Source organism: Hyaena hyaena, unplaced genomic scaffold, assembly GCF_003009895.1.
Source record: "Hyaena hyaena isolate Hyena2069 unplaced genomic scaffold, ASM300989v1 scaffold_485, whole genome shotgun sequence".
Lineage (NCBI taxonomy): Eukaryota > Metazoa > Chordata > Mammalia > Carnivora > Hyaenidae > Hyaena > Hyaena hyaena.
This window is the reverse complement of record NW_024081115.1, coordinates 183,943-211,403: the sequence shown is the minus strand read 5'-3', so window position 1 is coordinate 211,403 and position 27,461 is coordinate 183,943. Positions and strand designations below refer to the sequence as shown.

Here is a 27,461-nt window from a genome sequence, read left to right as displayed (position 1 = left end):
AGAATGGTTAAAATCAGAAAGACTCACTACCAATTCTTGGCCAGGATGTGGGAGCAGCCATTCTCATAGGGTTACTTCTGTGAGGATTAAGTAATAGCCTGAAGTCTTAGAAATATTTGCTGCACGTGACAAGCACTGTATAATCATTAGCTATTATTACTATTTATGGTCTGGACTTCTATGCACAGATACTACACTGAAAATAGTAATCAGAGAATATTTAGGATACATTTTTTAAAACTTTCTACCAAAAAATATAGCCACTATAAGGAAAAATAGTTTATTTCATTTTTGCCAATTTTAAAATATGGATATTCATACCAACTCAGACTTCAGGCAAAGGTTTAAGAAATGATCATTTTAAACCATATTCTTAAAAGGTATTATTTAAGGGGAATATGTTCTTTATAGAATCTCTGAAAATCTATTTCCTCAACACATATTTCTTGAGTGCCTATTCTAATGTGCTTACCTTAAAGCAAAATGTTGCACTAATTAATGAGTATCGCCTATAGGTATAAGTAAAACTAATGAAGATTCCGAAGACAGTAGCTACAGGTTTGCTTGTGGGATGGGGGCACGGGCAATGTCAGGGTTAAGAGAGTTAACCTCAGACTCTTTGGAAGCAAACCCATTTCCTCCCCTTGCAGAATCGCTATGTTTCTGAGACATTCTACTGAGAGATGAGTCTAATCCTTCATGTCCTCAGCAAAAAAAAAAAAAAAAAAATGCTTGGAACTACTGGCCTAAATTACAAAATAAGTTACATTCTGAAGGACTACATATTGTACCCCCCCCCCGACCTCTTTCAGCCGATTATTTGGCTTTGAAGAACTACTACACAATTTTGCAACCTGTGAGGAAGAAAGGAGAACCAAAATACCATGATCTTGATCTGGTGCCTCCAGGTGGTAGCCATATCCCAGCAGTGTGCGCACGGCCTCACGGAGGCTGTCCTTGTTGGATTTCTTGGTGCGGTCATCTAGAAGGGCATAGGGGACCAGGCGAGGGTTTCTTCTGTTCTTTACGTCCTACAGGAAGAGAAAAGGTGTTGGCCATCAAAGAAGTACTGAAGCAATCCTTTTGGAAATGAGACAGCCACCAGATGCAACAGAAATGTAAAGCCCCTGTGTTGAAAGCTGCCTCTCACCCATCTTCTTTTTCTTCCCAGGTAGCTGAAGTTACTGAACCACTATTGATATAAAAGACTGAATCAAATGAATAACTGCATTGATTCAAAGCAGGCCCTCCTGGAGAAGAAAAAGTAAAAACAACAGCAAAAACAAAAGCCAACTGGAAGGATCTCTCTAACCATCTTCCATCTGCCAGGGTCATAGGGCAATGGGCTAATTTGGAGCACAGAGAATTCCCTTGCATATTTGACAGGCAAGTCTTTGTTCCAAGAAGAGCCAAATGATCTCTGGTCACCTCTCGTGACATCAGTCCACCAACAACATAAGGCTGCAGTCCCTTTCTCAGAAAAATTCAGTGTGGTATAGGCAGCCATTCTATGAACTCAACTAGCTTGAGAAATGTGCATTCAAGTGACTTCATCAACCTGCGAGACCAGTTAATTGCAGAAGTACTGAAAGAACTATAAAACTCACAATCTGGCTGCTATAAAAGAAGCTCCAAGTTGAAAGATGTGATGGGACTGGTGTCGGCAAAGCAAGAACGTGGGCTATCCTACCCTCCTGGAAAAGAAATTACTCCTTCCATCTACTCACTGGGATTCTGCCGTTTTTGTCAGCCTCCATACTTCAGGCAGCATACTCAATTTTCACTTTAAGCCCAGCAGGATGACAAGTTAGGAGGCTGTGGATCCTCCCAAACCTTCTCAACAAATGAGCTGTGTGGTGGGTCTGTTCTGGGTGGTTAGAAGCAAGGAAAGCCTTTCCTACGGTCTCTTCCTCTCACTCTAGCAAGTTTGTACCAAATGCCTGCTCCTGGATACACGACCATCGACTGACAAGTTAAGGTCAAGATCACCTAGGTTGCTTGGTGGGGAGGGGGAACCACTCCAAAGCCACCCCCAAATAAACCAGCAGTGTAAACAGCGTACCTACACTGCCAGGCAGCTGTGAGACACACCACCCAGTACCCTTCTCTTTCACCATGGTTTTGTCCCCAAACTTTCTACAGAAATTCTGAAGCCTTCAATGAATCATCCTTTCTAGAGATGGTGTCCTGAGAATCTGAGTGTTCACAGAAGCTACCTAGGAGATTCCATGCACACTCAGGTTTGAGACCTGCTGTGCTAGAGAGAGAGAGGAAGTAATTCAATTAAGCTCCTCTCAAGGATATTCAGTGTAGGTCTGAACTAGACAATGCTAACAAGAAGGTGATGGAAAATTCAAGACACTCATTCAAATAATCTGGTAAACATGTGCTATGTCAGTGGGGAATTCAGTGGAGGGAAGAGGTGGGAGAGGGAAAGGAGAAAGGAGAGCTCTGGCCAGCTCAAACAGAGCCTGATGCTTTTAGGAGGAAATGCATGCATAGGAAAGAACATCCCTCAAGGAAGAGCTGGACATCGGGGAAATCCTGGTTTGTCTGACACAGCCATGTGGTCTTTCTTTTGCAGAGAGCCAGTGTGAACCCCTTCTCTCTCTGGGGTGTGTAGGATTCAGGTTCTTTCTGACTCCTCTTTCTCTCTCTCTCTCTCACACACACATGCATACAAAATGCTTAAGCAGAGTTAGTGCTGACATTCTCCTCAGTTACAGCTAGCTTAATTCAATAAAAAAATATATTTTATGAGGTCACTCAAGGGTATTCAGGTTTTCTTTAGCCTTCCCAATGGCAAAAAGTCACCGGCTTAGAAGCATTTGGGAAATTCAGTTTTTCAAGCCAACATTGGGACTGTACACTGAATGACAGTCTATGGCTATGAGTAAGAATCCATCTTATTCCTGAAAACTTTTAAGTCAAGGCAGCCCCAAACGAGCTGGCTAGAGGCACTGCAACAAGGAAGTGAAGAATTTTTGGCTCTGGAGTCAGAAGCCTTGATCCCAAGCTGTGTCTGCCACCTGCTAGCTCTATAGCACTGGGCTCAGTGCTCTCAGTAAGGCTCCCTGTACACCATATGTGAACTGGGAATAAAAATCATTCCTCCCTCACAGAACTGTTGTTGTGAGTTAAAAAGAATACGTGTAATCCTCTGGGCATGGGGACTGGCACCTAATATGATAGCAAACTGCTCTCCACGTTTGCTAGAAGGCAGGCACTGCTGTCAGCCTTTCTCAGACATAAGTTACATAATGAAGTTAAGTCACTTACTGATGAGGAAAACAGTGGCGCAGAGAATTTAAGAATTTAAGTAGCCTTAAATTCTCAGTGGCACAGAGAATTTAAGGAGCCTTCCCAAGGTCACATGGTGACAAAGGGGTGAGGCTAAAATTTGCTCATCACCCCTCTGCCAAGTTTATCCCAATATGTACGCAATGACAATCACTCCCACGAGGGCCACCCATTAATAGAGATCCATGACTCTGAAATCCAGAAAGCTCTGAAAACTCAAAAATGAGTTTCCAAAGTTGAACAGAAACTCCGTTGGTGGTAAAACATGATCTGAATTGATGCAAGCCCGTTTATAGTCTTTATTTATCCCTCCTGGTATTTCCATGCATACGCCGTGCTGAACAATTAGTAGCAGCATTCTGCTGCCCTGCTGCAGATGTCACCACATCACCGTTCTGGAAACCAAAAAGATATCTGGATTCCGAAATTCATCTGGCCCCAGGGGATTCAAATAAGGAATTGTGGACCCTCTTTTATTATTATTTCATCTCAATCGCCTCATTATTTCAAAAGTTTCTCCCTGAATACAATCTCAGAGAGGCAAATGCCACAAAATCACATTATAAATCCCTGCTCTAGCTAAAATTCACTGAGTAACTCATGGCAACACTCAGAGTTATGGTCATGTGATTTCTTGAGTTGAGCACTGAACAGGGGCTTTAGTGCAAAGTCACATTAAGAAATGTATATGAGTTTAAAAGGGTCATTATTTAATCTTTTCTGTTGGGAATTATGCTGATGACCATTAAAGTAAATCTCAGCCCATATGCCATAAAGCTAGATTCCCATGTACCTGTTGGATGCCGTAAGTCCAGCCCTGCCGGATTCGATCTCGGGCCCACACGTTGTGAGCATTCTCCGCCAACTTGTCCACCATCGCTTCCTGAGACGGGGTGAGTTTAATAAAGCTAAGATCCATCGGGGCAGGCTTATACCCACTTGTCAGCTGGTAACTACAAAGAAAAGCAAAAGAAATATGTATCTGGCCTTTCAAAAAAAAAAAAAAAATCCAGGCTTAGAAATCCCTCTAAGGCTCTTTTCACGGCCCCACCCACTTCTAATGATTCCATAAACCACAGTGGTAACCACTGGTCACCACGCCTGGAGCCCTTCATGTCCTCTAATAACTCATTAGGTAGAAAGGCCACACGATCTTTGTTTCCATTTTTATGCCAATAAAACTGAAATACACCTTACCTGTCTCTCAAAGTTGAGGACTTAGTGTTTCTGAGTTCCTCACTGTTGAGGCTTTTTTATAGTATAAACCAAAATACTGGTCACCAATGAAAACGTGATAGATTTGTCTTCCTGTTTACATTTTCTTCAAATTTCACATGTTATATTAAATTCATTTATTTATTTACTTAAATCTGTGGGTCCTTTCAGATACTAGCTGTTCATTATTCTATAGAGAGATGTTAATGCATTTATGAATTATTTCCCTTTTTGACTTCCCTGGTTATATAATTTAGGAAGCCTCTAGATTATACAGACCACAGGAAATCCGAGGTACATAAGCATCTAAAATATCAGTAAGGCCTAGATTTTAAGGAATTCTTACCAGAGACTGCTTCCATACTCTGAAATGGAAAGAAAGTACTAAAACGAGTGCAGGTTTTCATGTTTCAGGAGAAATATAAAATTGAAAATATAAAACCTTAAAATGCACATATTAGGACAATAATACTGCCTTGCTGCACAGACACACATGCAGTTGCCTCATTCTCTTTAACGACTGAGACGGGAACAAAGCGTACTGTAGAGCTGCTTTTCTGCCATTCTTCTGTCATTGTTCTATTCCCTATAATCAACTATGCCTTGAGGTCAGAATCTGTTTCTAATCCATTTTTCTAACTGTCATTATACTTGAAACATTGCATGGCAGATAACAGCCTTTTGATGACCTGTAGTGTTTCCAAGAATTAACTTGATATACTGAATCAATATAAAGTTACATGCATCATTTTTTAATGTTTATCTCTGAGAGGGACAAGCAGAACACGAGTGGGGAAGGGGCAGAGAGAGAGAGAGACGGAGACACACAATCCAAAGCAGGTTACAGGCTCAGAGCTGTCAGCACAGAGCCCGATGTGGGGCTCAAACCCATGAGCTGCAAGATCATGACCTGAACCAAAGCTGGATGCTTAACCAACTGAGGCACCCAGGCGCCCCAGTACATGCATCTTCATCTCAAAGATTCTCCTTTGTACAAACAAAGAAAACCAGCTAACTATACCAAGTTTAAAAAAAATTATAAGAACATGAGAAAATGCTCTTTGAGATAAAACTATGTCATCTTTATTCTTTTAAGTATTCTGGGCTATGGCTTGCAGAATTACCAGGCAAACTTCTTTACAGTAGGGAGTCTGACTGCCTGATTCCTCGGTATCTGTCAAATGGAGAATACTGCCAGATACATGGTAAGCATTCAATAAAAATATGTTGAATGAATCAATATGTTACAGTAATAAAAAAATTTTAAGGTTGAATACAGTTGAGTTTGCCTTAGTTACTCCTATTTCCTTAGAAGACCTCTCATATTTTATAAATCATTTATCTATAGACAAAAGTATTAGAAGTATTTTTGTTTTAAGTGGATTAAATTGGTCTGGCAATTTTAACAGTTATGGTTAATTCCTGCCTTATGTCATTCAATTTATAGTCACAAGCTACAATTATAGACAAGAAATCTTGTTCTGTTTTAAATCAGCACTCTGCATGTTTGGGTAATTCACAATATTTTTTCTTTTTTTTATATAAAGAAGTTACACGGGATTTTTTTAACCACTCATACAAATCATTGTATGTTACAGAATTCTGATTATAAATAGACAGATCTATAAACTAGAAGCACAGTTTACATACAAGTTCTTTTTCAGGAAATATATATATTTATAGATTTTCTCTACACGCAAAGTGGGGCTCTCGTTCACAACACTGAGATCCACAGTCGCGTGCTCATCTGACTGAGCCAGCCAGGCGCCACTCATTCAGAAAATACTTTCTTCAAGAAAGAGCTCCTAATATATTTCCAACAAACCAACAGATGATCAAGCTAGCAGAATTTAATTTCTAAGTTTAATATGACTTGTGGAAGCAGTGTTAAGACCAATGATAAAGAACTCAGTCTTCACTACCGCGCCCCCCCCCCCCCCCCCCCCCCCCGTCTGCTTGACACCCTCCTCCTGGCTTCCCCACCCTTGCCCAGCAGGAGAGAGCGCAACAGCACACAAGTCTTTCTTCTCCATTTTCTAACAGCCTTGAGCCCTCCTAACTGCTGGAGAGGAGACACACAGGACACGGTTTTGAAACTAATCTACGAAAAATTGATTAGAGCCTACGACATCTTAATGAGGGATATGTGCATTTGAAGAGAAAAAAAATCCTTCCCCTGACGACCAATTCTAATGGTAGAATTTTCAACAATATCTCGTATGGAATGTGGAAGGATGGGAAGGAGGTTCTTCCACGTCAAAAATTATAGCTAAGTTCTATAAATGTGTATAGCTAATTTACAACATAAGTGTTTCTATTTTCTAAAATTTCCTCTTCCTACATGGAATATCTACGAGAGTTCCTTCAATCGGTGATCGTAATGAAAACCTATGGAGATGTATTTGCATCTGTTGGTTTAACATGGCACAGTAATTAGTTCATGCTCATTTTCAGATGTAGACTTCAATTTATTTTACTTTTTTTCATACCCTTGTGCGAGAAAGAATTTGGAGCTTAAAGTGATTCTTTTACAGGTATGTGGGTGGCTCAGTCCGTTAAGTGTCCGACTTTGGCTCAGGGCATGATCTTGCAGTTCCTGTCTTTGAGTCCCACACTAGGCTTTCTGTGTGGACCCTGCTTCAGATTCCCTGTCTGTCTCTCCCTGTCCCTTTCATACATTTTTTCGCTCTCAAAAATAAACAAACATTGAAAAAAATAAAGTGATTCTTTTAAACGGTTAATAAATCTCATTCAAATTAAAGTTACTGACTCCCAGTCCCCCTGACCCTTATTTCCATACTATTGTACTTCAAATCACCTACAGTAGAAATAAATATAAATATCTTTGAAATTCATAGACTTCAACCTACTGTATTTAATAAAAATGCCGACATCATGAATGCTTAACCAATATCAATTAGTATCACAATCATTTATAAGACTATTTTTATGTTTGGAGTACATGTTGAGAAGGAATTAAATCATTACATCAAAATAGGATTTTTTTTAAAGAGTGTAAACGCACTTTGGTAAATACTGTCCATTTCACCTTATTAATATAATTTTATTAGGTACATAAAGAACAATCACCTGCTAATATGAAACATTCTCTTCTTGTGGTTGATAAAGAACAAAAAGCAAAGCTTTTGAGTAAAATGTACTGCACATATATTGGAAACTAAGAGGTTTCAAGTAAAGTTTCAGATTAATTTCCAGAAATTTAAAAGAAATAAAGGAAAGAAAGATTACCGTTAACAGTTCTTGGGGAGTAGAATTTTGTAGCTCAAATAGGGAAAAGTCGTATCAATAGTAATTCTATTAATTCAAAATATATCATCAAATACATCAAATACAAAATATCTCATGTTAAAGATGTCAATGTGTTACATTCTCCCTTTTTAGACCCTCCTGGGAAAATTCTGCCAGAATCAGTCAATAGATCTCTTTCTCCCGCAATCTGGTTAGTAGGTATCATTTTACTTCCTTTACTTCTATATGCAAAGTCCCTGTTCCATCAATCATTCTGAAATTTAGCTGATGAGGAATATATACGGAATTAATTAAATACTTTCAATATACTTACTTTCTAAGGCATCAAAATTATTTTGCAGTTATTAGCTCTCAGTTACTTTATTTTGACACAGCATATTATCCAATAATTTTGAAAAAACAGATTAATTATGTATAAGGGCTTCAGTTTCTTTTCTAAGACACTTTTGCACCAGGAGAAATAAAACAAAACAAAACTGGCAAGCTGCCAGTGTGTCATCTGCACCAAATTATTGAAGATGTAAACCAAAAATGATAGCAATTGGCCCCACTGATGAGTCGTCACGTGAAGTAGCAATTTCACTTTGGGCTTCATTCCCATGTGACCTGCATTTTTCTGAGGCAGGTATTCTAAATAAGCCTCTGAATAAAGTGCTCAGTATAATATCACTAGAGTGGCAATTAAAGTGGTGGAATAAAAAACATGGCAGAATCCCAAAAACACTAAAGAGAAAAACCTTTTTTTTTTTTCTAGCCTCTCCCACCTCTCAAGCTTCCTTGTTTAGTATGAATCAGGTTAAATGAAGCTTGGAAGTCATTATGCAGTGAAAGATGCACGGTAAACATGAAAAGATTATGTCCAAGTACAGTGGATGTGAGGTGTAAATTTCAAAACCAAATCCGCCCTTCAAGTACCTTGGAACAAATGGGAAAATCTCAGATGACTGCACATCAGAGATATTCAGGACAAGTTTTGCTGGAAGCACATCTACTAAAAATGCATACTGGGCTGACATTTTCACAGAAAGAATAGAGAGAGAATTCAAAAATCCTCCAGAACATAAATGCAGAATTAATTCCAGTGTGGAAATCATGAGGGAAATGGACAAGGGATAGGTTTCTTCTACTACTTCGCTTCTTTGTTTTTAGGTAAAGGTAATATGATGAAGTGTCCTGGGGCCTGCCCCCACCACCCAACTTACTCCCTTTTATCAATTTCTTTTTACTCCAAGGCTTTCCTCTACCCCAAGGGCCCCTTTGAAACAAAACCACAAGGTATCCAGTGCCCTAAGAAAGGGGTCCTCTCAAGAGAGAGACCAAAGAAAGCCATTCTTGGCTTTTGGATTTTTAAAACAGGCTTTGAAAATTCACTGCAGAGACCATAGTCTTTTAGATAAAGGTCTTCTGATATTAAAAGTTACGCTTTTGAATATCAAAAGAGCAAAGCCCCCAATGCCCTGGGACAGAAGGAAGGCCAGAAAAAGTTCTTATGCCCTGCCCAGACAGATTCCACAGAGCCTAGAGGACAGGAGGGTTTAGAGGGAAGGCAGGGTTCTCCAACTCCCACCCAGAAAGACACCAGGTAGATCCCATGGCCAAAGTGAACTTCCGTCTTGTTTCCAGAGTACACCTAGAAAAATGGCCAGGTCCTAGAATCTCCCACACCCATGCCCTTCCTTGTGCAACACAAATGCAGAGAAACAGATATGGCAGCCAGCCAAGTCTCCCACCTTCCTCCACCAACTGACTGCAATCCCCAGTCTGCCCCAGTGAGTATTTTTTAGTTCCTGGCACCGAATAGGCAAAAAGAGCAGTGATCTGGAGGACTCACAGAAATGAGGAGAGACCCACCGCGTGGACTCATTACTGAGACCAGTGGGGAAAACGGGATCCCATATGGTGCCAGCAGAGGTGAATAAAGACAAAAGACAAAGACACTCTCCTTGGACCAAACTCGAGTCAGGCTCCTCTGAGACCTCTTTCTGACTAAGTCTCTGACCTTGGGTTCTGTCCATGTTCTAATTAGTTCCATTATAGCAAGAATCCTACTGGATCAGTTTAATGAAAATCTTCCAACCGTCATACCTGAATGCCTACCTCATCCCCTACCCTTGATACCTCATCACCTGGTCTGCCTTCAGCAAAAATCCTATCAAGTTCATCTTGCAGAATCCCCCTTCTTGATGTTTCCTCAAGTAATTCTCTATCTACTGACCCCCAGCCCTGCTCCTTGGTTATAAATCCCCATGTGTCCTTGTATTTAGAATGATAGGGAAAACTGTTATAAGATGGCTGACAGTACTGATATGGGATTTACTGTCCCTGATGGAAGATTCCCCTTCTGGGTTCTTCTTCCCACTCTGCTTGCCATGCACGCCAAACTACATGAGGAATGTAGAAGTAACAGACTACAAATTGTTCCCTTTGCTTACGCTCAGGGCTCAGACCTCTGGGGAGTGACCTCCTGCGAGCCCACCCATGTAAAAAAACCTCCTGCCTTCCAAGATCTCCAAGTGCCACTTGCTCTTCTGTCCAGTGATCCAGACCAGATTCCGTAACAAGAATGGAGTCCAGTTTGGTACAAAGGTCTCTCTTCCTTACTTACAATAGTTCCTGAATAAAATTTGCCTTCATGGCTTTAACTCCTGTCCAACTCTGGTTTTCTCTAACATAATTCAGTCCTGACAGCACAATCAAATGAGGAGGACGATGGATCCAGTGTTCCCTCCCCAATGGGTAAGTGTCCTAAAAACAGGTGGTCCTGGGAGTAAGGGTGGGGGAGACCTTCAATTCAAATTCAACAACAAATACTCATTTGGTGGTACAATGTTTTAGGCCCTACTGTAGGAACTAATGATATGTCACTGAATAAAATAGTTTATAGGAATTATATCCAGGTGCAGACAAGCAATAAACAACCTAAGTGTAAAACAATAGTATGTTAGAAAATGTAAGTGCTATGGGGAAAAATAAAGTAGAAGAGGGGACAAGTAACATTTTAAATAGGGAACTATTTTTTTTAAGATGTCAAGAAAAACTGCTTTGAGAATATGACATTTGAATCAAAATTTAAAGGTGAGAATAAACAGAGAAAACACTGATTTTAACAGTTTGCACTGAAAAGAATAGGATTAAGTTTCTAATACTAGGCTTTATTCTGGTGCAAGGCCCATTACTTAAAGACAAGATTAAACCTGCTCAGAGAAAATAAAGAACATTACATGTTAGCACATTTTTAAATTTGTGGTTTGTGAAATCTACTCATTACACATAAAAGGGGTCTATAAACCTGTTTTGTTTTTTTTTTTTTTCATGATCACAGTGCCTCACCATCACAGAAAAAATCCAATGGTATTTGTAACACTATCTTTCACTTAGGTAAATATTTACATGAACTGAATTTGGTACATGTACTATGTCATGGGTCCATACATTCAGCATCCAAGCCTTCATCTCAGAAAGTCATTTATATACACATATATGCATTCAAACTATCATTCTTAGCCTTTTATGCAGTCCAATATGCCTGAGACACCACTCACCCTTCCAATTTCCCATCATTACCAGGGGCTTCATGAGCATTAGTGGTAATCACTGTTATTCCGAGTGATACATACAGACAACCAGTTCCTGATCTACTATGTTCTGTGCTGATTTACTAATACAGATGAGTACTAAAGACAAGTTTTAATAAAGGGCATTGGTATTCAGACAAGGATTTTCCCTTCATTTACAGTTTTGGGGGCATATGACTTTGACTCAGGTCATGATCTTACAGTTCATGAGTTCAAGCCCCACATCAGGCTGTGTGCTGATAGCTCACAGCTGGGATTCTGATTCTGTCTCCCTCTCTCTGTCCCTCTCTCACTTACACTCTGTCTGTCTCTATCAAAAATAAACATACATTAAAAATTTTTTAATCAATAAATACAAAATAAATCTATAGTTTTGCTTCTAAATCTCAATTACTCTGGCATATTACAAATTAGCATTCATAGGCTGTCAGAGTGGATTATTTCCACTTAATTTTTTCTTTATTCCTACAGTAAGTGGACACTATGTTCATCAAACTATGCAGTGGGTCAAGAGTTTCACTTTATAATAAATGTACAAAGATTTATGAATTTAAGAATTGATGAAAATATAATTTGTTACACTCTTCAGCTGTCTCCATGTTTGTTCTGAGGAGGAATCAGGGGAAAGGGAGAAAAGAATTACAATGAATCACACATTCTACTGAAGTCCTTAAGGATTTTTAGTGAAATGATGTGTATTATATATCAGAAAAACAACCTCACACTCAAATGGCCTATTTTCAAAAAGGAAATGTAGCGCTAATGACATCTGAGTCTGTGTGCATCCTTAAATCTGAAATGGGTCTTTTGCAGGCAGCATGTAGTAGTTTTATATCTTTCCCCATCTAGCCACTCTGTGTCTTTTGATGGACAAATTCAATCCATGTACATTTAGAGTAATTATTGATATATAAGGACTTATAATGCCATCTTATTCATTGATTTCCAGTCTTTTTGTATTTCCCTTCCCCCCCCCCCCCCCGCTTTGTTTATGTCTACTTTTGTAATTGGTTATACCCCATGGAGGGCTGTTCTGTTTCTCTTTGTCTTTTGAGGATCCATTCAAGCTGTCTGCTTTGTGGTTACCTTGTGAATTACAATAAAACATCTTGGAGATAAAACAGTCCATTTTAGGCTGAGAGCAACTTATCTTCGAATGCCTAAAAAGGCTCCACCTTTACCCTCCGTTATATATTACAGATGTTATAATTCATCTCCTTTTGTGTCATGCGCTCGTTAACAATTCATAGTAGCTATAGTTTCTATCACTCTTCTCCTCTGAGCTTCACACTATGGTTGTGTGGTCAACACACCACCCTATCATAGAGTTATAGTTCTCTAAGTGTGATGGTTCTTCCCCATGACCAGTGTGCCAGAAGCTTTCACACCCTATGTTTCCAGGATACCATCCTCCCATTTCGGCACAAAGAATTCCTTTCAGCATCTCTTGCGAGGCCGGTCTAGAGGCAGTAAACTCCCTCAGCTTTTGTCTGGGAAAGCCTTTATTTTTCTTTCATATCTGAAGGATACCTTTGCCATGTAGCGCATTCTTGGCTGACAATTTTTATCTTTCAACACTTTGAATACATCATTCCATGCTCGCCTGGCCTATCAGAGTTTCTGGTGAGAAATCAGTGGGTAGCCTAATGGGGCTTCCTTTGTCAGTTACTTTCTTTTTTCCGTGGCTTCAAGATTCCTTCTTTATGGTTGATTTTTGACAGTTTCATTAAAACGTGTCTTGGAGAAGGTCTTTTTACACCCAGGTAACAGCATATGCTATTAGTTTCATGGACTTGTACACTCAAGTCTTTCTCCAGGTTTGGGAAGTTCTTGGCTATTATTTCTTTAGATAAACTCTGTCTCTTCACCTTCCTTTCTCCTTCTGGAGCCTGATAAGGTATTTGCTTTTCTGATAGAATCTTGTACACCCCGGTCTTTCTCCAGGTTTGGGAAGTTCTTGGCTATTATTTCTTTAAATAAACTGTCTTTTTACCTTCCTTTTTCCTTCTGGAGCCTGATCAGATATTTGCTTTTCTGATAGAATCTGAGAGGCTTTCTTCACTCTTTTTAAACTTAGATCCCACCCTTCTTTTAACTTTATTAGCTCTATATTTGTATCCTCCAGGCCACTTGTCCTTCCTCTCCCTGGTCTCCCTTGTGACAGATGTTCTCCTCTGCATTCTTCATCTCATTTCCTGACATCTTTAGGTCAAGAATCTCAATTGCCTTGGTCAAGAGCTCCTTTTGTTCATTAACTTTACTCCTGATTTCACTGGTTTGTCTTTCTGAGTTTTCTCTTAACTTGTTGAACTTCTTCATAGCAGTTACTTTAAATTCTTTATCAGATCATAAGAATCTACACCTTTAGCTTGGTTGCTGGAGAATTATTTTCCTTTTGTGACTCTACACTTTCTTAATTTTTCATATTGCCTATAGCTATGCATTTTTGCTTTTGCATTTCAAATAGCCAAGACCCTCTTAACCAGCTCTTGTGTCTTCTCAGGTTCTTAGAGTTGGCCAGGCAAGTAATTAGAAATCTCTTTTTTGATTTTCAGAGGGGAGTATTATATTTCAAGTTTATGGTTTCTTCCTTGCCCACTACGTGTGGCTTGTTCTCTGAGGATGCTCCCTGTCTCCTGCAGTTTGTCTGGGAGCACACACATGAAGCTGGCAGCGGAGTAAGGGACAAGTATGGGTTTATCACTTAGTAAGCTGGGGATGTCTGAGGACTGGGTAGGGAGATAGCGTAGGGCATGCCATTCCCAAAGGCTTCTAGATGGACTTTATGCAGAGAAGATTCAAGATTGTCTGAAAATCTTATCTTTCTCTTTCCCCAAATCCTCCCTAAGCTTCCACCCACTAAGGTCCCACAGTAGTGCGCTGGGTGCTGGTGGACAGAAATGGGTTTTTGAAGCTTCATCCTGCCAGCTGGGGGAGCTGGGTCCTCTCTAGCCACCTTCCTACTTGCCTGTGGGACAGGCCACTCCCACCAGATAAATCAGCCCCACAAGGTGCCTTCTGGGAGGTAAGACAGTGTCCAGAAAATTTCTCCTACCACTTCCACCATGACTAAACTCATTATTGTCCTTTTTCCTTTTTTTTTTTTAAATGTTTGTTTATTTTTGAGAGAGAGAGAGAGAGAGAGGGAGAGAGAGGGAGGGAGGGGCAGAGAGAGACTTGTGCTTCAGCTCAGAGCCTGACACAGGGCTCAAACTCATGAATCCTGAGATCATGACCTGAGCCACAGTCAGATATGTAACTTACTTAACTGACTGAGACACCCAGGCACCCCTCTTTTTCCTTTCTTCAGTGGGGTATTGGAATCTCCCTTCTGAAGGGCCCGACTTCTGTAAGCTCTCTGTGGTGAGTGACTGCCTGCTCAGTTCAGCACTCACCCTATTCTTACCCAAACAGCCACAAGAGGGACCTAGGCAGTTTCACCTGCTACACAGGTTCCAGGGTTTCTGCAGGGTTTGTCTATCTCCTACCATCTGTACTGGTGTGTGAGATTCCTGCTGGGTGTCTTGGAGTAAGGTGCAAAATCCAGAAATCTCCACAAAGATGCTCTTGCTTCTGTATGAATGCCTAATTTGTTGATTAAAAGGGGGGTAAGGGCTGCCTGGGTGACTCAGGCAATTGAGCATCTGACTCTTGATTTTGGCTCAGGTCATGATCTCATGATTCCTGGAATCCCCCCTTGCATCAGGCTCTGCACTGGTGGTGCAAAGCCTGCATAGGATTCTCTCTCCCTCTCTCTCCGCCCTTTCCCCACTAGCACTCTCTCTCTCACTCTCTCTTAAATAAACAATAATAATAATAATAATAATAATGTGATCTATTAATCATCTACAAGGTACTTAAACACAAAAGTGTTCTTTAAGATTCATGAATGAGGAGTACCTGGGTGGCTCAGTCAGTTTAGTGCCTGACTTGGGCTCAGGTCATGATCTCATGGTTTGTGGGTTCGAGCCCTGCATCAGGCCCTGTGCTGACAGCTCAGAGCCTGGAGCCTGCTTCAGATTCTGTGTCTCCCTCTCCTGCTTGTGCTCGCTCGCTCTCTCTCTCTCAAAAATAAAGACTAAAAAAAATTTTTTTAACAAGATTCATGAATGAGACACTTTATAAGCTACTATTACCTGAGACATTCAACATAGCCAATGCAATGAGACAAGAAAAACAGTAGCAGTATTGGAAAGGAAAAAAACTGCTATCAATAGCAGGTAATATTATTATTACATGGAAAACTCCAAGAATACGCAGAGTTATTTATTAATAAATTTAGCAATATTGCTAGATTGATATTTTTTAAAATACCATTTAGAGATCATGTGCAACCACAAAAAGAAAGAAATCCTTAATATCTAAGACAGATGAGACACGTAGGAATAAATCTACAGAAGAGGGACAGATCTCTGTGGATATACACTCAATAAGGGCTGGGGCTTTGTTTATTACAGCACTCCTAGTTTCTCAAATGCCTAGTTTAAGTGTGACACTGGCAACAAGACTTGGCTGGTGTTCCTCCTTTTCATCCCCCTTTTAAAACTTTTATTTGTTTGTTTCTTTAAGAGAGAGAGAAGGGGAGAGACAGACAGAGAGACAGAGAGAGAGAGAGAGAGAGAGAGAGAGAGAGAATTTTAAGCAGGCTCCAAGCTCAGCATAGAGCAAATATGGGTCATCCCACGACCTGAGCAAGAGTCAGATGCTTAACCAACTGAGCCACTCAGGCTCCCCACACTATTTCTGTTTGATTTTATGTTTATCTGGGGTAACATGAAGCTGGTGACCGGTGGGGATTATGAGGTGGTTGCTTTCTCTTCATGGTATTACTTAACCCATTTCCAGACCTCCTATCTACAATGCGTGGGTCCTGGAAATTAAAATAAAGCAAAAATAAGAATATGCTACAGCAATCATTAGTTGAACACTTACTCAAATACCCCTATGATGAAGGGATCAGCTGTCAGCAGCTGAGAAAGGTGAGTTTTGGAGAAGTTAAGCAGGATCATAGATAAGGGCTGTAGCCCAGCAGGTAAAATCACCCATACACCATTCATAGTTTCAGTTTTCTGATGTTAAAATGGGGATAATAATACCAACTTTATAACTATTCCTAAAATACATTCTTTTAGTAAAAACAAGTTAAATTATAAAAATACTTTTTGTAGAAAGTAGAAAACCCGAGATAGGCAGTTAGGAATATGGGCACAGGTGTGTTCAAACATACCTACACCCAGGGAAAATAACACACTTTTTATAACATACTCCCAAATATTTCCTGAGCTTTGTTTCCTCACTGAGCAAGTCATCCAAGAGTCCATCAAGAGTTATCTGGATGCCGTGAGAATGGCTGAACTTAACAACTCAGGAAACAGATGTGGGCAAGGATGCAGAGAAAGGGGGACACTTTTGCACTGCTGGTGGGAATGTAAACTGGTGTGGCCACTCTGGAAAACATCAGGAGGTTCCTCAAAAAATTAAAAAGAGAGCTACCCTACTACCCAGAAATTGCATTATTAGGTATTTATCCAAAGGATACAGAAATGCTGATTCAAAGGAGCACATGCACCCCGATGCTTACAGTAGCACTATCAACAACAGCTAACTATTGGAAAGAGCCCAAATGTCCATCAACTGATGAATGGATAAAGGAGATGGGTATATACAGTATGTATACAATGGAATATTACTCAGTGGTCAAAAAAATGAAATCTTGCCATTTACAACAACATGGATGGAACTAGAGTATATTATGCTAAGTTAAATCAATCAGTCAGAGAAAGACAAATATCATATGATTTCACTCATATGTGGAATTTAAGAAGCCAAACAGATAAACATAGGGGAAGGGAAGCAAAAATAATATCAAAACAGGGAGGGGGACAAAACATAAGAGACTCTTAAATACAGAGAACTAAGGGTTGCTAGAGGGGTGTTGGGCAGGGGATGGGCTAAATAGGGGATGGGCATTGAGGAGGATACTTGTAGGGATGAGCCCTGGGTCTTATGTGCAAGTGATGAATCACTAAATTCTACTCCTGAAACGGTCACTACAGTATAGGTTAACTAACTTGGATTTAAATAAAATTTTAAAAAACACTTGTTTGAGTGCACTAAATCGATGCATAGGCTATTTAATATTGTTTAGACATTCAACTTACTTCTTGGGCAGCTTCATTTTTTTCACCTTTTCTTCAGCATGTTCATCTGCTATTCCCACATGACATCCTAATGCCAGCAAAGTCCTGGAAGACAAAACCAGAGATGAGCCGTAAGAACTCGCTCTTTATGTCCAGAATAACCCAACATGATAGCAGATAGGAAGAAGGTAGGGCAGTCCACCTTGAAAGCAGAGCAGAAATTCTTAAAGCAAAGGAATAACATTTATAAAGTATTTAGCTTTGAGTAATGAGTAAAACATCAAAAATTGAAGTATCACAAAAATAACTGAATAGTAAGTCTTCCTCCAACCCTCTCCCTGTGGTCCTGCTTCTTTCCCTAAAGGAGCTGATTGCTTCCAATTCCTAAATATTCTGTTCTAGTCTGTGCAGACTCTAACACACATGTATGGGCGTGTGTGTGTGTGTGTGGTGTGTGTATGCGTGTATGTTCTTTGTTCCCTTTTGCACAATGAGTATACTTCTCTGCAATTTTGTATCTTGACTTTACACTATACCTTTGATACACAGTTCTTTCATATAAAGCTAGCTTATTTTTCAACAGCTTTGAAGATCTCCATTAGCTGGATGTATTAGAATGGCTTTACCCAGTTCTCTGTTCATACCTACTCTTTTGTTATTACAAACAATGCCGTGATGAATAACCTCATACGTTTAATACATTTACGCTATCTTTCATCTGTAGGATAAAAATTCCTAGAACATGGAATTATGGAGTCACAGAGTATATACATTTTAAAGATTCATGGGGCGCCTGGGTGGCTCAGTTTGGTTGAGCATCAAACTTTGGCTCAGGTCATCATCTAACAGCTCATGGGTTCGAGCCTCATGTATGGCTCTCTGCTGTCAGCACACAGCCTGCTTTGGATCCTCTGTCTCCCTTTCTCTCTCCCCCTCCTCCCCTGGTTCTATCTCAAAATAAATAAAATAAAATAAGGATTCATAAATGTTGCCAAATGTCTATAGAGTTGCTAATAACTTACATTCCCACCAGCAGTCTAGGGCACTCCCTGTTTTCCATACATAGTTACTAAACTGCTTAAACTTTGCCAATTAGTAGGTTAAAAAGGTATCTCATTATCATTTTAATTTGTTTAAGATTTTATTTTTAAGTAACCTCTACACCCAAAGTGGGGTTCAAACTTACAGCCCTGAGATCAAGATTCATATGCTCTACCAGCAGAGCCAGCCAGGAGCCTCTGTATTTTTCTTAATCTAAGTGTATCTGAGCGCCTTTTTCATATTCTTAAGCAATCTATACTTGTTTTCTTTGAAAATATTGTTTGTTCACTTTTCCATTAGATTTGGGTCTTTTTACTGCATGTTAGAAGCTCCTCCTATGTCTGAGATAGGAGTTGCAAATGTTCTTCTCTAGTCTGTCTTTTTACTTTCTTTACAGTGTTATTTATATGCAGAATCTCAAATATGTTTTTATATAACTGAAATTTACCACCGTTTCTTATAGCTTCTGAGTTTTATGCAGCACTCAGAGATGCCCAATTTGTAAAATCATTTGAGGGAAAACGCCCATGTTTTCCTGTGTGGGGATGATGGTGAGATGAGTCTACTAGTTCAGGTACAGCTTAACTTTATTTCTTTTTCCAGATAGATACTTAATTCTCCATAAAATATTTACCAAATAATCCAACTTTTACCACTGGTTTGAAATGCAACCATGTCTACAAATGTCTTCAGTAGACACAAATTCCCCATATGTTTTTAATCCTTGACTGAACTTTCTATCTAGAAAAAAATCTCATTTTCAAATATATTATCAGCAGTCCCTGTTTGCCAGGAACTGTTCATCCATTTTTTAAGATACTCTGCATCTTTTCCTCTCCTGAATGACCTTTCATTGCTTTCCCTAAGAAATATCCCTACCATTCACGTGTAGAGCTCAACCTTTAAAGCCCTCCAGATTTATATGGAACAATGTGCCTTTAGTACCCGTGACAATGAGTGGTTTCTCCTATCTCAACAAAAAAGATACAATGGCTTATCCTTTTTGGATTAGAGAATTTCTAGTCAGTTCCAGAAGGGATGTGGCAAGTATCTACAATTCATTTATACTTACCCTCCACAACATCTTACATATGAACATCTGGAGACAGATAGATAGCATAGATAGGAGGAGCTATGGGTATGTACAGATACAGTGTTATCCAAGTTACGTATTAGGTTAAACGTGGTAAAATTAAGATGATTCCATGAAATTACCCTTCAAATGTTAAACTGCATAACTATGGACAGATCAAGAACTGACTGAAGCAATAAAAATTACCTAAAGAATGTGCCAATTAAAATGAGATCAGTCATGGGGCACCTGGGTGGCTCAGTTGGTTATGCATCCGACTCTTGGTTTTGGTTCAGGTCATGATCTCACAGTTTGTGATTTTGAGCCCTACATCAGGCTCTGTGCTGACAGTGTAGAGCCTGCTTGGGATTCTCTTTCTCTGCCCCTTCCCCACTCACTCTGTCTCTCTCTCAAAAATAAATAAAACCAATTAAAAAAAAGGATAAATAATAGAAGAATAGAAAATAGACTCAGAACAAACATGGGTTACTTATTCAATCACTGTCCATGGGATAAGAAGTTTTTTGCCATCATTCTTTCGTTCATTAATCTAGTCAATAAATATCTATTAAACATCATTAGAGCCAGCCCCTATCCTAAATTCTGGGGATAAGCTTACTGGCTAGTGGGGACTACAGCAATAGTTAATTATAATTCAGTGTCCTGTGTGCAATGAAGATATGTAGAAAGCTATGAAATAATCAGGAGGATGCCAGACCTACCTCTGAGGAAACTCAAGGTGACAATAATATCAGGATTTGTCTTAAATTCTGACAGTTCAATCTTCGAGTACATGCACACAGAGAAATCTTCTGACTACAAAGAATGGAGAACCTGACTATACATTGAGGGCCTATGCTCAGAAAGATAGAATTAGAAGTTATCAGGTCAGAAATGGTACTTCGAAAAGGTTAATTTATTATTGTTTAATAAACCTACAAAGTTGTATGACCATCACTACAATCCAGTTTGGAATACGTCACCTTCTCAACTTCCTCATGCCTGTGTGCACTCACCCTTCGCTCCGACCTCAACTCCCCCAGGCAACCACTAATCTATACTCCCTCCCTACTGATCTGCCTTTTCTAAAATTTGTATATGAAAAGAATCATACAAATTAGGATCTTTTATGCCAGGTTTTTTTGACTTAGAATAATGTTTTTTAGGTTTATGAATGTTATAATGTATATCAGTAGTTTCTTTCCTTTTACTGCTGAAAAGTATTGTTATGTGGCTATGTCACATTTTGTCTAGCCATTCAGCAATTTATGGTTCCAAGCTTTCGACTATTACATATCTTGCTTCTATGAACACGACTCTACAGACCTGCATACACAAGTCTTTGCACGGATATACAGTTTCATTTCTCTTAGCTGGATATGTAGGAGTAGAATCGCTAAGTTGTTTAATAAATTTACGGGGGTTTTTTTGGTCTGTCTTTTATATAACAGCCCTTCTAATGTACATGAAGTGGGATTCCATTATATTTCCATTTGCATTTTTCCAGTGAGTTATGATGTTAAGCATTTTTAAAATGTGCTTGTTAGCCATTCACAGATCTTCTTCAGTAAAATATGTGCTCAAGTGTTTTGTCCATATTTAATTGGGCTGCATGTACTCTTATTGAGTTGTAAGAGCTTTTTATGTATTCTGGATATAAGTCCTTTATCGGGATTTCCGTTATTTCCTACAAATTCTACAAATATAATATATGATATATACAACATGACATAATTGATATATGAATATTTTCTCCCAGTCTGTGGCTTTCCCCTTCAAAATTTTCTTCATAGTTTCTTCTGTAGTACAAAGGTTTTGTTGTAGATAAAATGCAATTTATTGATCTCATCTTCTTTTATAGTTCATGTTTTGGTTTTATATCTAAGAACTCTATGCCTAATCCAAGGAGGTTTTAAAATCAGAGCAATAGACTGTTTAAAATATCTATTTCGTGAAATTATCAACCACCCCAAGTTCTCTGAATTGGCCTCTATAATATCTGTATTAAAATGACTTTATCTGATTTAATGCTGTTTAACTCACAGGTTTAAAATGTTTAAAAGTCCGCTGAGGAGTAGGGGCACCTGGGTGGCTCAACTGACCATCTGACCTCAGCTCAGGTCATGATCTAAGTTCATGAGTTCGACTCTCACACTGGACTCACTGCTGTCAGCGCAGAGCTCACTTCAGATCCTCTGGCCCCCTCTCTCTGTGCCTCTCCCCTGCTCACACTCTCCCTCAAAAATAAACATTTAAAAATAAAGGGATTATACTGGAATGCATTATCAAAATATATTAAAAAAAAAAAAAGTCTACTGAGGAGTTAGGAGAGAAGAGCATACTACGAAGTGTGACCAGTGAAGCTTGTGCAGAGGCTAGCTGCTCTGGTCCGTGGCAGAGAAGAATAATGAGACAGAAACAGACTACCTGAAGGTAGGTTCTCTGTCTGGTTGCCTCCACAGTAAGCTGCACCTGTCTTCAGTAAATACTATGAGATTAAGCAGCAGAAACAGGTCCATGTGGCACTGTAGTACTTACAGTAGACAGCCACAGAAAATAGGGTAAACAGACTGGCATAAAGCTATAGAGAGAACACAAGGCACCCTGCAGATGCTGGGCACGTGGCATGGAAAAGCCTGGTGAGAGACTGAGCTTATTGCCTATTTACTGCATCATTCATTCAACAAACATTTATCAGGTTCTGGGTAAAGTCTGGAAAACAGTGGATAAGTGAGATGCCCAAGGAATAAAAGGTCTGGTAGAGGGGCCATCCTGTGATTACACAAACTGGGAAAGGAAGGGTCTGCGCTGAGAGATACAGAAGAGGTGTGTGTCCATAAAAGAGGGCCTTACTGCATCAGGGAGCTCAGCACATTTCCCCAGGGAGTGATCAAAGATGTAAGGAATGAGAACAGGGCACAGAGAGGAACCTCCCAGGAAGAGGACATAGAGAAAGCCCTGTGCTGGAAAGAAATATGCAAACAGGTGAGCCAGAAAAGGCTAGTGTGATGTCAGGAAAGAGAGAGAGTAGCTAGAATTTGCAGGATTTTTCCATAAATTAAGGTACTGTCTTCATCTAAAGATCTGTAGAAAGCTGCTAAAATGTCAATGTGGAGATGCCTGGGTGGCTCAGTTGGTAGGGCATCGACTTCAGCTTGGTCATGATCTCTCAGTTCATGAGTTTGAGCATCGCATTGGGCTCTGTGCTGGCAGCTTGGGACCTGGAGACTGCTTCAGATTCTGTGTCCCCCTCTCTCTCTGCTCATGCATACTCTGTCACTTTCAAAAATAAACATTTAAAAAAAGAAGGTAAACTGGGAGAATGACACGGAGACCTAAGTGTTCTGAAAAGATCAGATGGCTACCAAGCTCAGAATGGAGAAGGGAGGAGGATGGATATATTCCGTTGGATGTGCAAGGAGGGCATTCTAGTTTCAGGTGGGGGATCACAGTAGCTTAGATTAGGATGCTGGGAGCATTGGAGATGCTTGAGGGCTAATAGCATTCACAATGGAAGAAAAGAAAGAAGTGGTTGGATTAGAAGATCATTAGAAAGCCTGGGTGAGGGGAAAGAGAAGTTTCAAAAGTAACTCTGAGATATCCAGTTTGTGTCACAGGGGGCACTTAACCATTTAAGGGAAAGAACACTTTTTTAAAAAAAAATATTTTTGTTTATTTCTAGGAGAGAGAGAGAGAGAGAGACAGTGTGAGCAGGGGAGGGTCAGAGAGAGAGGGAGTCACAGACTCTGAAACAGTCTCCAGGCTCTGAGCTGGCAGTCAGCACAGAGCCTGACGCGGGGCTCGAACCCACGAACCGCGAGATCATGACCTAAGCGAAAGTCAGACGCTTAACCGACTAAGCCACCCAGGCGCCCCTAGAACACTTTTTTTAAAAGCCTGAGGTTGGAGGGCATAAAAAAGATCACACAGTTGAGGTACACCTGCAATATCCAGTGTATTTGGCAACAACACAGTAAATTTCCTGTGCTGGATACTTTGTTAGAACTAGGTATATGATGGTGAGTTAAAACAAAACAAAAAAAAAATTAACGGTCCCTTCCTTCATATGGTTTCCAGTCCAATAAGAAAGGCAAATATTAAATAACTCCGGAAAATAGTATTACAAATTATTGTGAGAGCTATAAAAAAGTACTACAAGTAGTTAGAGATGGAGGAGGTCATGGGGAAGGTCTCATCAAGGAAGTACACTTAAGCCTAAAGGTAAGGAATAGGTAGGGAGGGGCCTATGTAAGACTAATGCAAAGAACCTTCCAGGCCAAAGGAACAGCATGTGTGAGGCAGGAAAAATCTGAATCAGTGAAGGGAAGAAACTACGGAGGCTAGAACAAGGGCAGGAGTTGGGCAGATACATGGAGCAGTGGGAGGCATCAGATCGCCCAGCACTGTACAGACATGTGAGGCTGGACATCCTACTATGTGCAATGGGGAGCCAACAAACAGTTCTAAGCAACATGTATGTGACTGCATACGGGCAGGTGCATGAGCTCTGGCTGCTGGGTACAGAATGAATTGGAAGAAGGCAAGTGGGGGGGCAGTAGGGGATTCCGTGATAGTCTAGGTGACACATGACAATGGCTCAGACCAAGAGGAATACTGTGGAAACTGGGGAAGGGGACCGATTGGAGATACACTTGGGAGGACCTGGTGATGGGCTAGATGCAGGGATCAAACAAAAGGAGGAGTCTAGGATGACTCCCAGGTTTCTGGTCTGTGCAACAAGATAAGCGAAGATGCCATTCACATGGAACATGAGTCTGTAGGTCAAGGTGCCTCAGATGCATCCAGGGAAAATACCAACTGAAGAATGGGAGACACATAGGGCAGGTGTCTGGGGTACAGATGCACATTTAGGGAGTTGTCCGCACCTGTGTGGTATCTGTCTGGGAGGAGAATGCCTGAACACTTTGCAATACAGAGGAGAGTGAGCCCAGGATTGAACATAAAGAATCACAACATTTCGGAGCCCCTGGGTGGCTAAGCATCCGACTTCAGCTCAGGTCATGATCTCGTGGTTCATGAGTTCAAGCTCCGTGTTGGGCTCTGTGCTGACAGCTGAGAGCCTGGAGCCTGCTGTGGATTTTATGCCTCTCTCTCTCTCTTTCTCTCTGTCCCTCCCCTGCTTGTGCTCTCTCTCAAAAATGAATAAATGGTGGGGCGCCTGGGTGGCTTGGTCGGTTAAGCGTCCGACTTTTGCTTAGGTCATGATCTCGCAGTTCGTGGGTTCGAGCCCCGCATCGGGCTCTGTGCTGACTGCCAGCCCAGAGCCTGGAGCCTGTTTCAGATTCTGTGACTCCCTCTCTCTCTGACCCTCCCCTGCTCATGCGGTCTCTCTCTCTCCGAGAAATAAATAAAACATTAAAAAAATAATAAAAAAAATAAATACACGGTAAGAAGAATCACAATATTTAGAGATGGGGAAAACTGTTGCCAGCAAGAGACTGAATTAAAAGAAGGTACAAAACCAGAAGGGAAAACTGCTCTTTTAAACAAACAAACAAACAAAAATTATTCCTCTTCTCTTAACTGTTATTTTTCTCCCATGGTTCTATAATTGCTCCCCTTAGTGTCCCTGTGTTCTGATTCCTCATCTCATCCTTCCCTACATATGTATAAAAACATATCATATTTCCCAAAAATAATTTTAGGAAAAAAACTTTTGACCAGAAGGAAAATACTGTGATAGTCTTATTCTATTTTGTCAACTTCCAAAGAAAGATTCTATGCAAGTATATAATATGTTGATTAAAAACCATTATAACTTTCATTTCCTAGATATGAGTCATTTACTCAAAAATTAAGATCGAGGAGCCTGGGTGGCTTCGTCTGTTTAGCATCTGTATCTTGGTTTCGGGTCAGGTCATGATCTCACAGTTTCATGGATTCAAGCTCCACATTGGGTTCGGCACTGATGGTGCAGGGCCTGCTTGGGATTCTCTCCCTCCCTCTCTTTCTTCTGGTCCCCTACTCATGCATCTCTGTCTCTCAAAATAAATAAACAAAACTTAAAAAAATTTAAGATCTGGAATTCAGAAAATATTGGAAGTAAAACGAGAAACTAAGCCTTTAGTAATACTGGTTAAACTGGGGACAGGGCATGGCAGGCATGCTGTAACCACTGTGCTGCCCCAAGAGAAGGTGCCAGAAGTCTGCAGAACTCTATGATACACAGATGACTATCAAGTCTCAATTTGTCTTTTGTCAACAATTGGCACAACAAAAACAAAAAATCACAGAAAGAGCACCTAAAATTCAAATTGCTGTGAAATCATCCTTTAACACCAAATAAAGAGATATTCTGCAGTAATCTTTTGCTTCTCTGTTACTTGGCGCTCCTCAGAATTCAAATGAATGAAGTTGTTGATCCTTCCCATGATATTCTTATGGCATGACATGTAGTGGCTTTATTAATATTCTATGATTTAGTCCCCACAACAATTCCATGAGGTAGATTCACTATGACCCCCATTTTAATGAGGGAAGAACATCTAAGGTTCAGAAAAATCTAAGACTCCTTTGGAGCATGAAGTCCTTGAGGCCACATCATCCAGAGTCACAGCCTTCTTCCCTTCTCTGCTCGAGAGACCCCCAAACAAAGGACTAAAGGAAATACAGAAACTACTGTGCTTTCTCTAAACTACTGAGATTGGACCAAATTTTGGAGAGGTGGGGACTCTTCTGGTTTTAATGTAAAATTTTAAAGAAATAGGTTAGGAGAACCTGGCTGGCTCAGTCAGTTAAGCCTCCGACTTCAGCTCAGGCCATGATCTCACAGTTTGTGGGTTTGAGCCCTGTGTTGGGCTCTGTGCTGACAGCTAAGAGCCTGGAGCCTGCTTCAGATTCTGTGTCTCCCTCTCTCTCTGCCTCCCCAGCTCACACTCTGTGTCTCTCTGACTTAAAAATAAACACAAAAAATAATTTTTAAGGAAATAGGTTAGATCAGCTTATTGTGAAACCATAAACTATTGAGAATTAACTCATTAAAAAGGTCATTAGCATTCACCATAGACAACAGCACCAGGTACAAGCAGTCTGATGATTAATCAAACCAGTCACCAGTGGCTCTCAGGAATGAGATCAGATTACATGCAGTCAAATGCAACACTCTAAATGCAAATACAGAGATTTCTTCCCTTCACTGCTTCACAGGATTTGCCCTTTGCAATAGCTGGCCTAGTTGCCAATCACTAAAATTATAGGGAATGTACTGCAAATCTAACTAAATTATCTTCAACCATGACTCTTCAGTAAAACATTTTGTTGTAAAAGATGGGCAAATGGTGAGCTGCTATGATTACTTACTGAAATGTACAAGCCTCTCATCAAGAATACAAAGGAAGGCAGGGCACCCCAAACACAGGGTGCACAGGTCACAGCCATGCATCATGCATTCGTTATCACTGACAAGTTCTGTCAATTTTTATCTTTGGTAGGTTCTCAATTTACTTGATTTGTATATATTTCCCTTTCTTTTTAAATTACTAGGAGAACCTAAACTCATTCTAAGTCCAATATGTTAATTTCCATAATGTTAATTACTATCACATCTTTGAAGAAACACAGCTGAACCCCAAACCTAGCATGTGACAAGGTAGTTAAGTTTAATGTTCTGAGTCCTTAGTAAAAATTGGTTCAACAGAAGTAACTCCTTACTCTTCACAAAACTGAAAAAGATAAAAACAGATGCAGTGAGGGGCGCCTGGGTGGCTCAGTCGGTTAAGCGTCTGACTTTGGCTCAGGTCATGATCCATGGTTCGTCAGTGCAAGCCCCGCATCGGGCTCTGTGCTGACAGCTAGCTCAGAGCCTGTTTCGGATTCTGTGTCTCCCTC

At 40.2% G+C, this 27,461-nt stretch overlaps 1 protein-coding gene across 1 annotated transcript in view; it reads right to left on the bottom strand.

Moving 5' to 3' along the window:
* RYR2 (ryanodine receptor 2) overlaps positions 1-27,461 on the bottom strand; it is a 468,566-nt gene that overhangs the window by 265,168 nt on the left and 175,937 nt on the right. The window contains exons 23-25 of the mRNA XM_039254352.1: positions 17,522-17,605; positions 4,094-4,253; positions 884-1,031 (exon numbers count right to left, since the gene is read on the bottom strand). Coding sequence (XP_039110283.1) covers positions 884-1,031; positions 4,094-4,253; positions 17,522-17,605 — 392 coding nt within the window. The remainder of the gene's footprint in view (positions 1-883; positions 1,032-4,093; positions 4,254-17,521; positions 17,606-27,461) is intronic.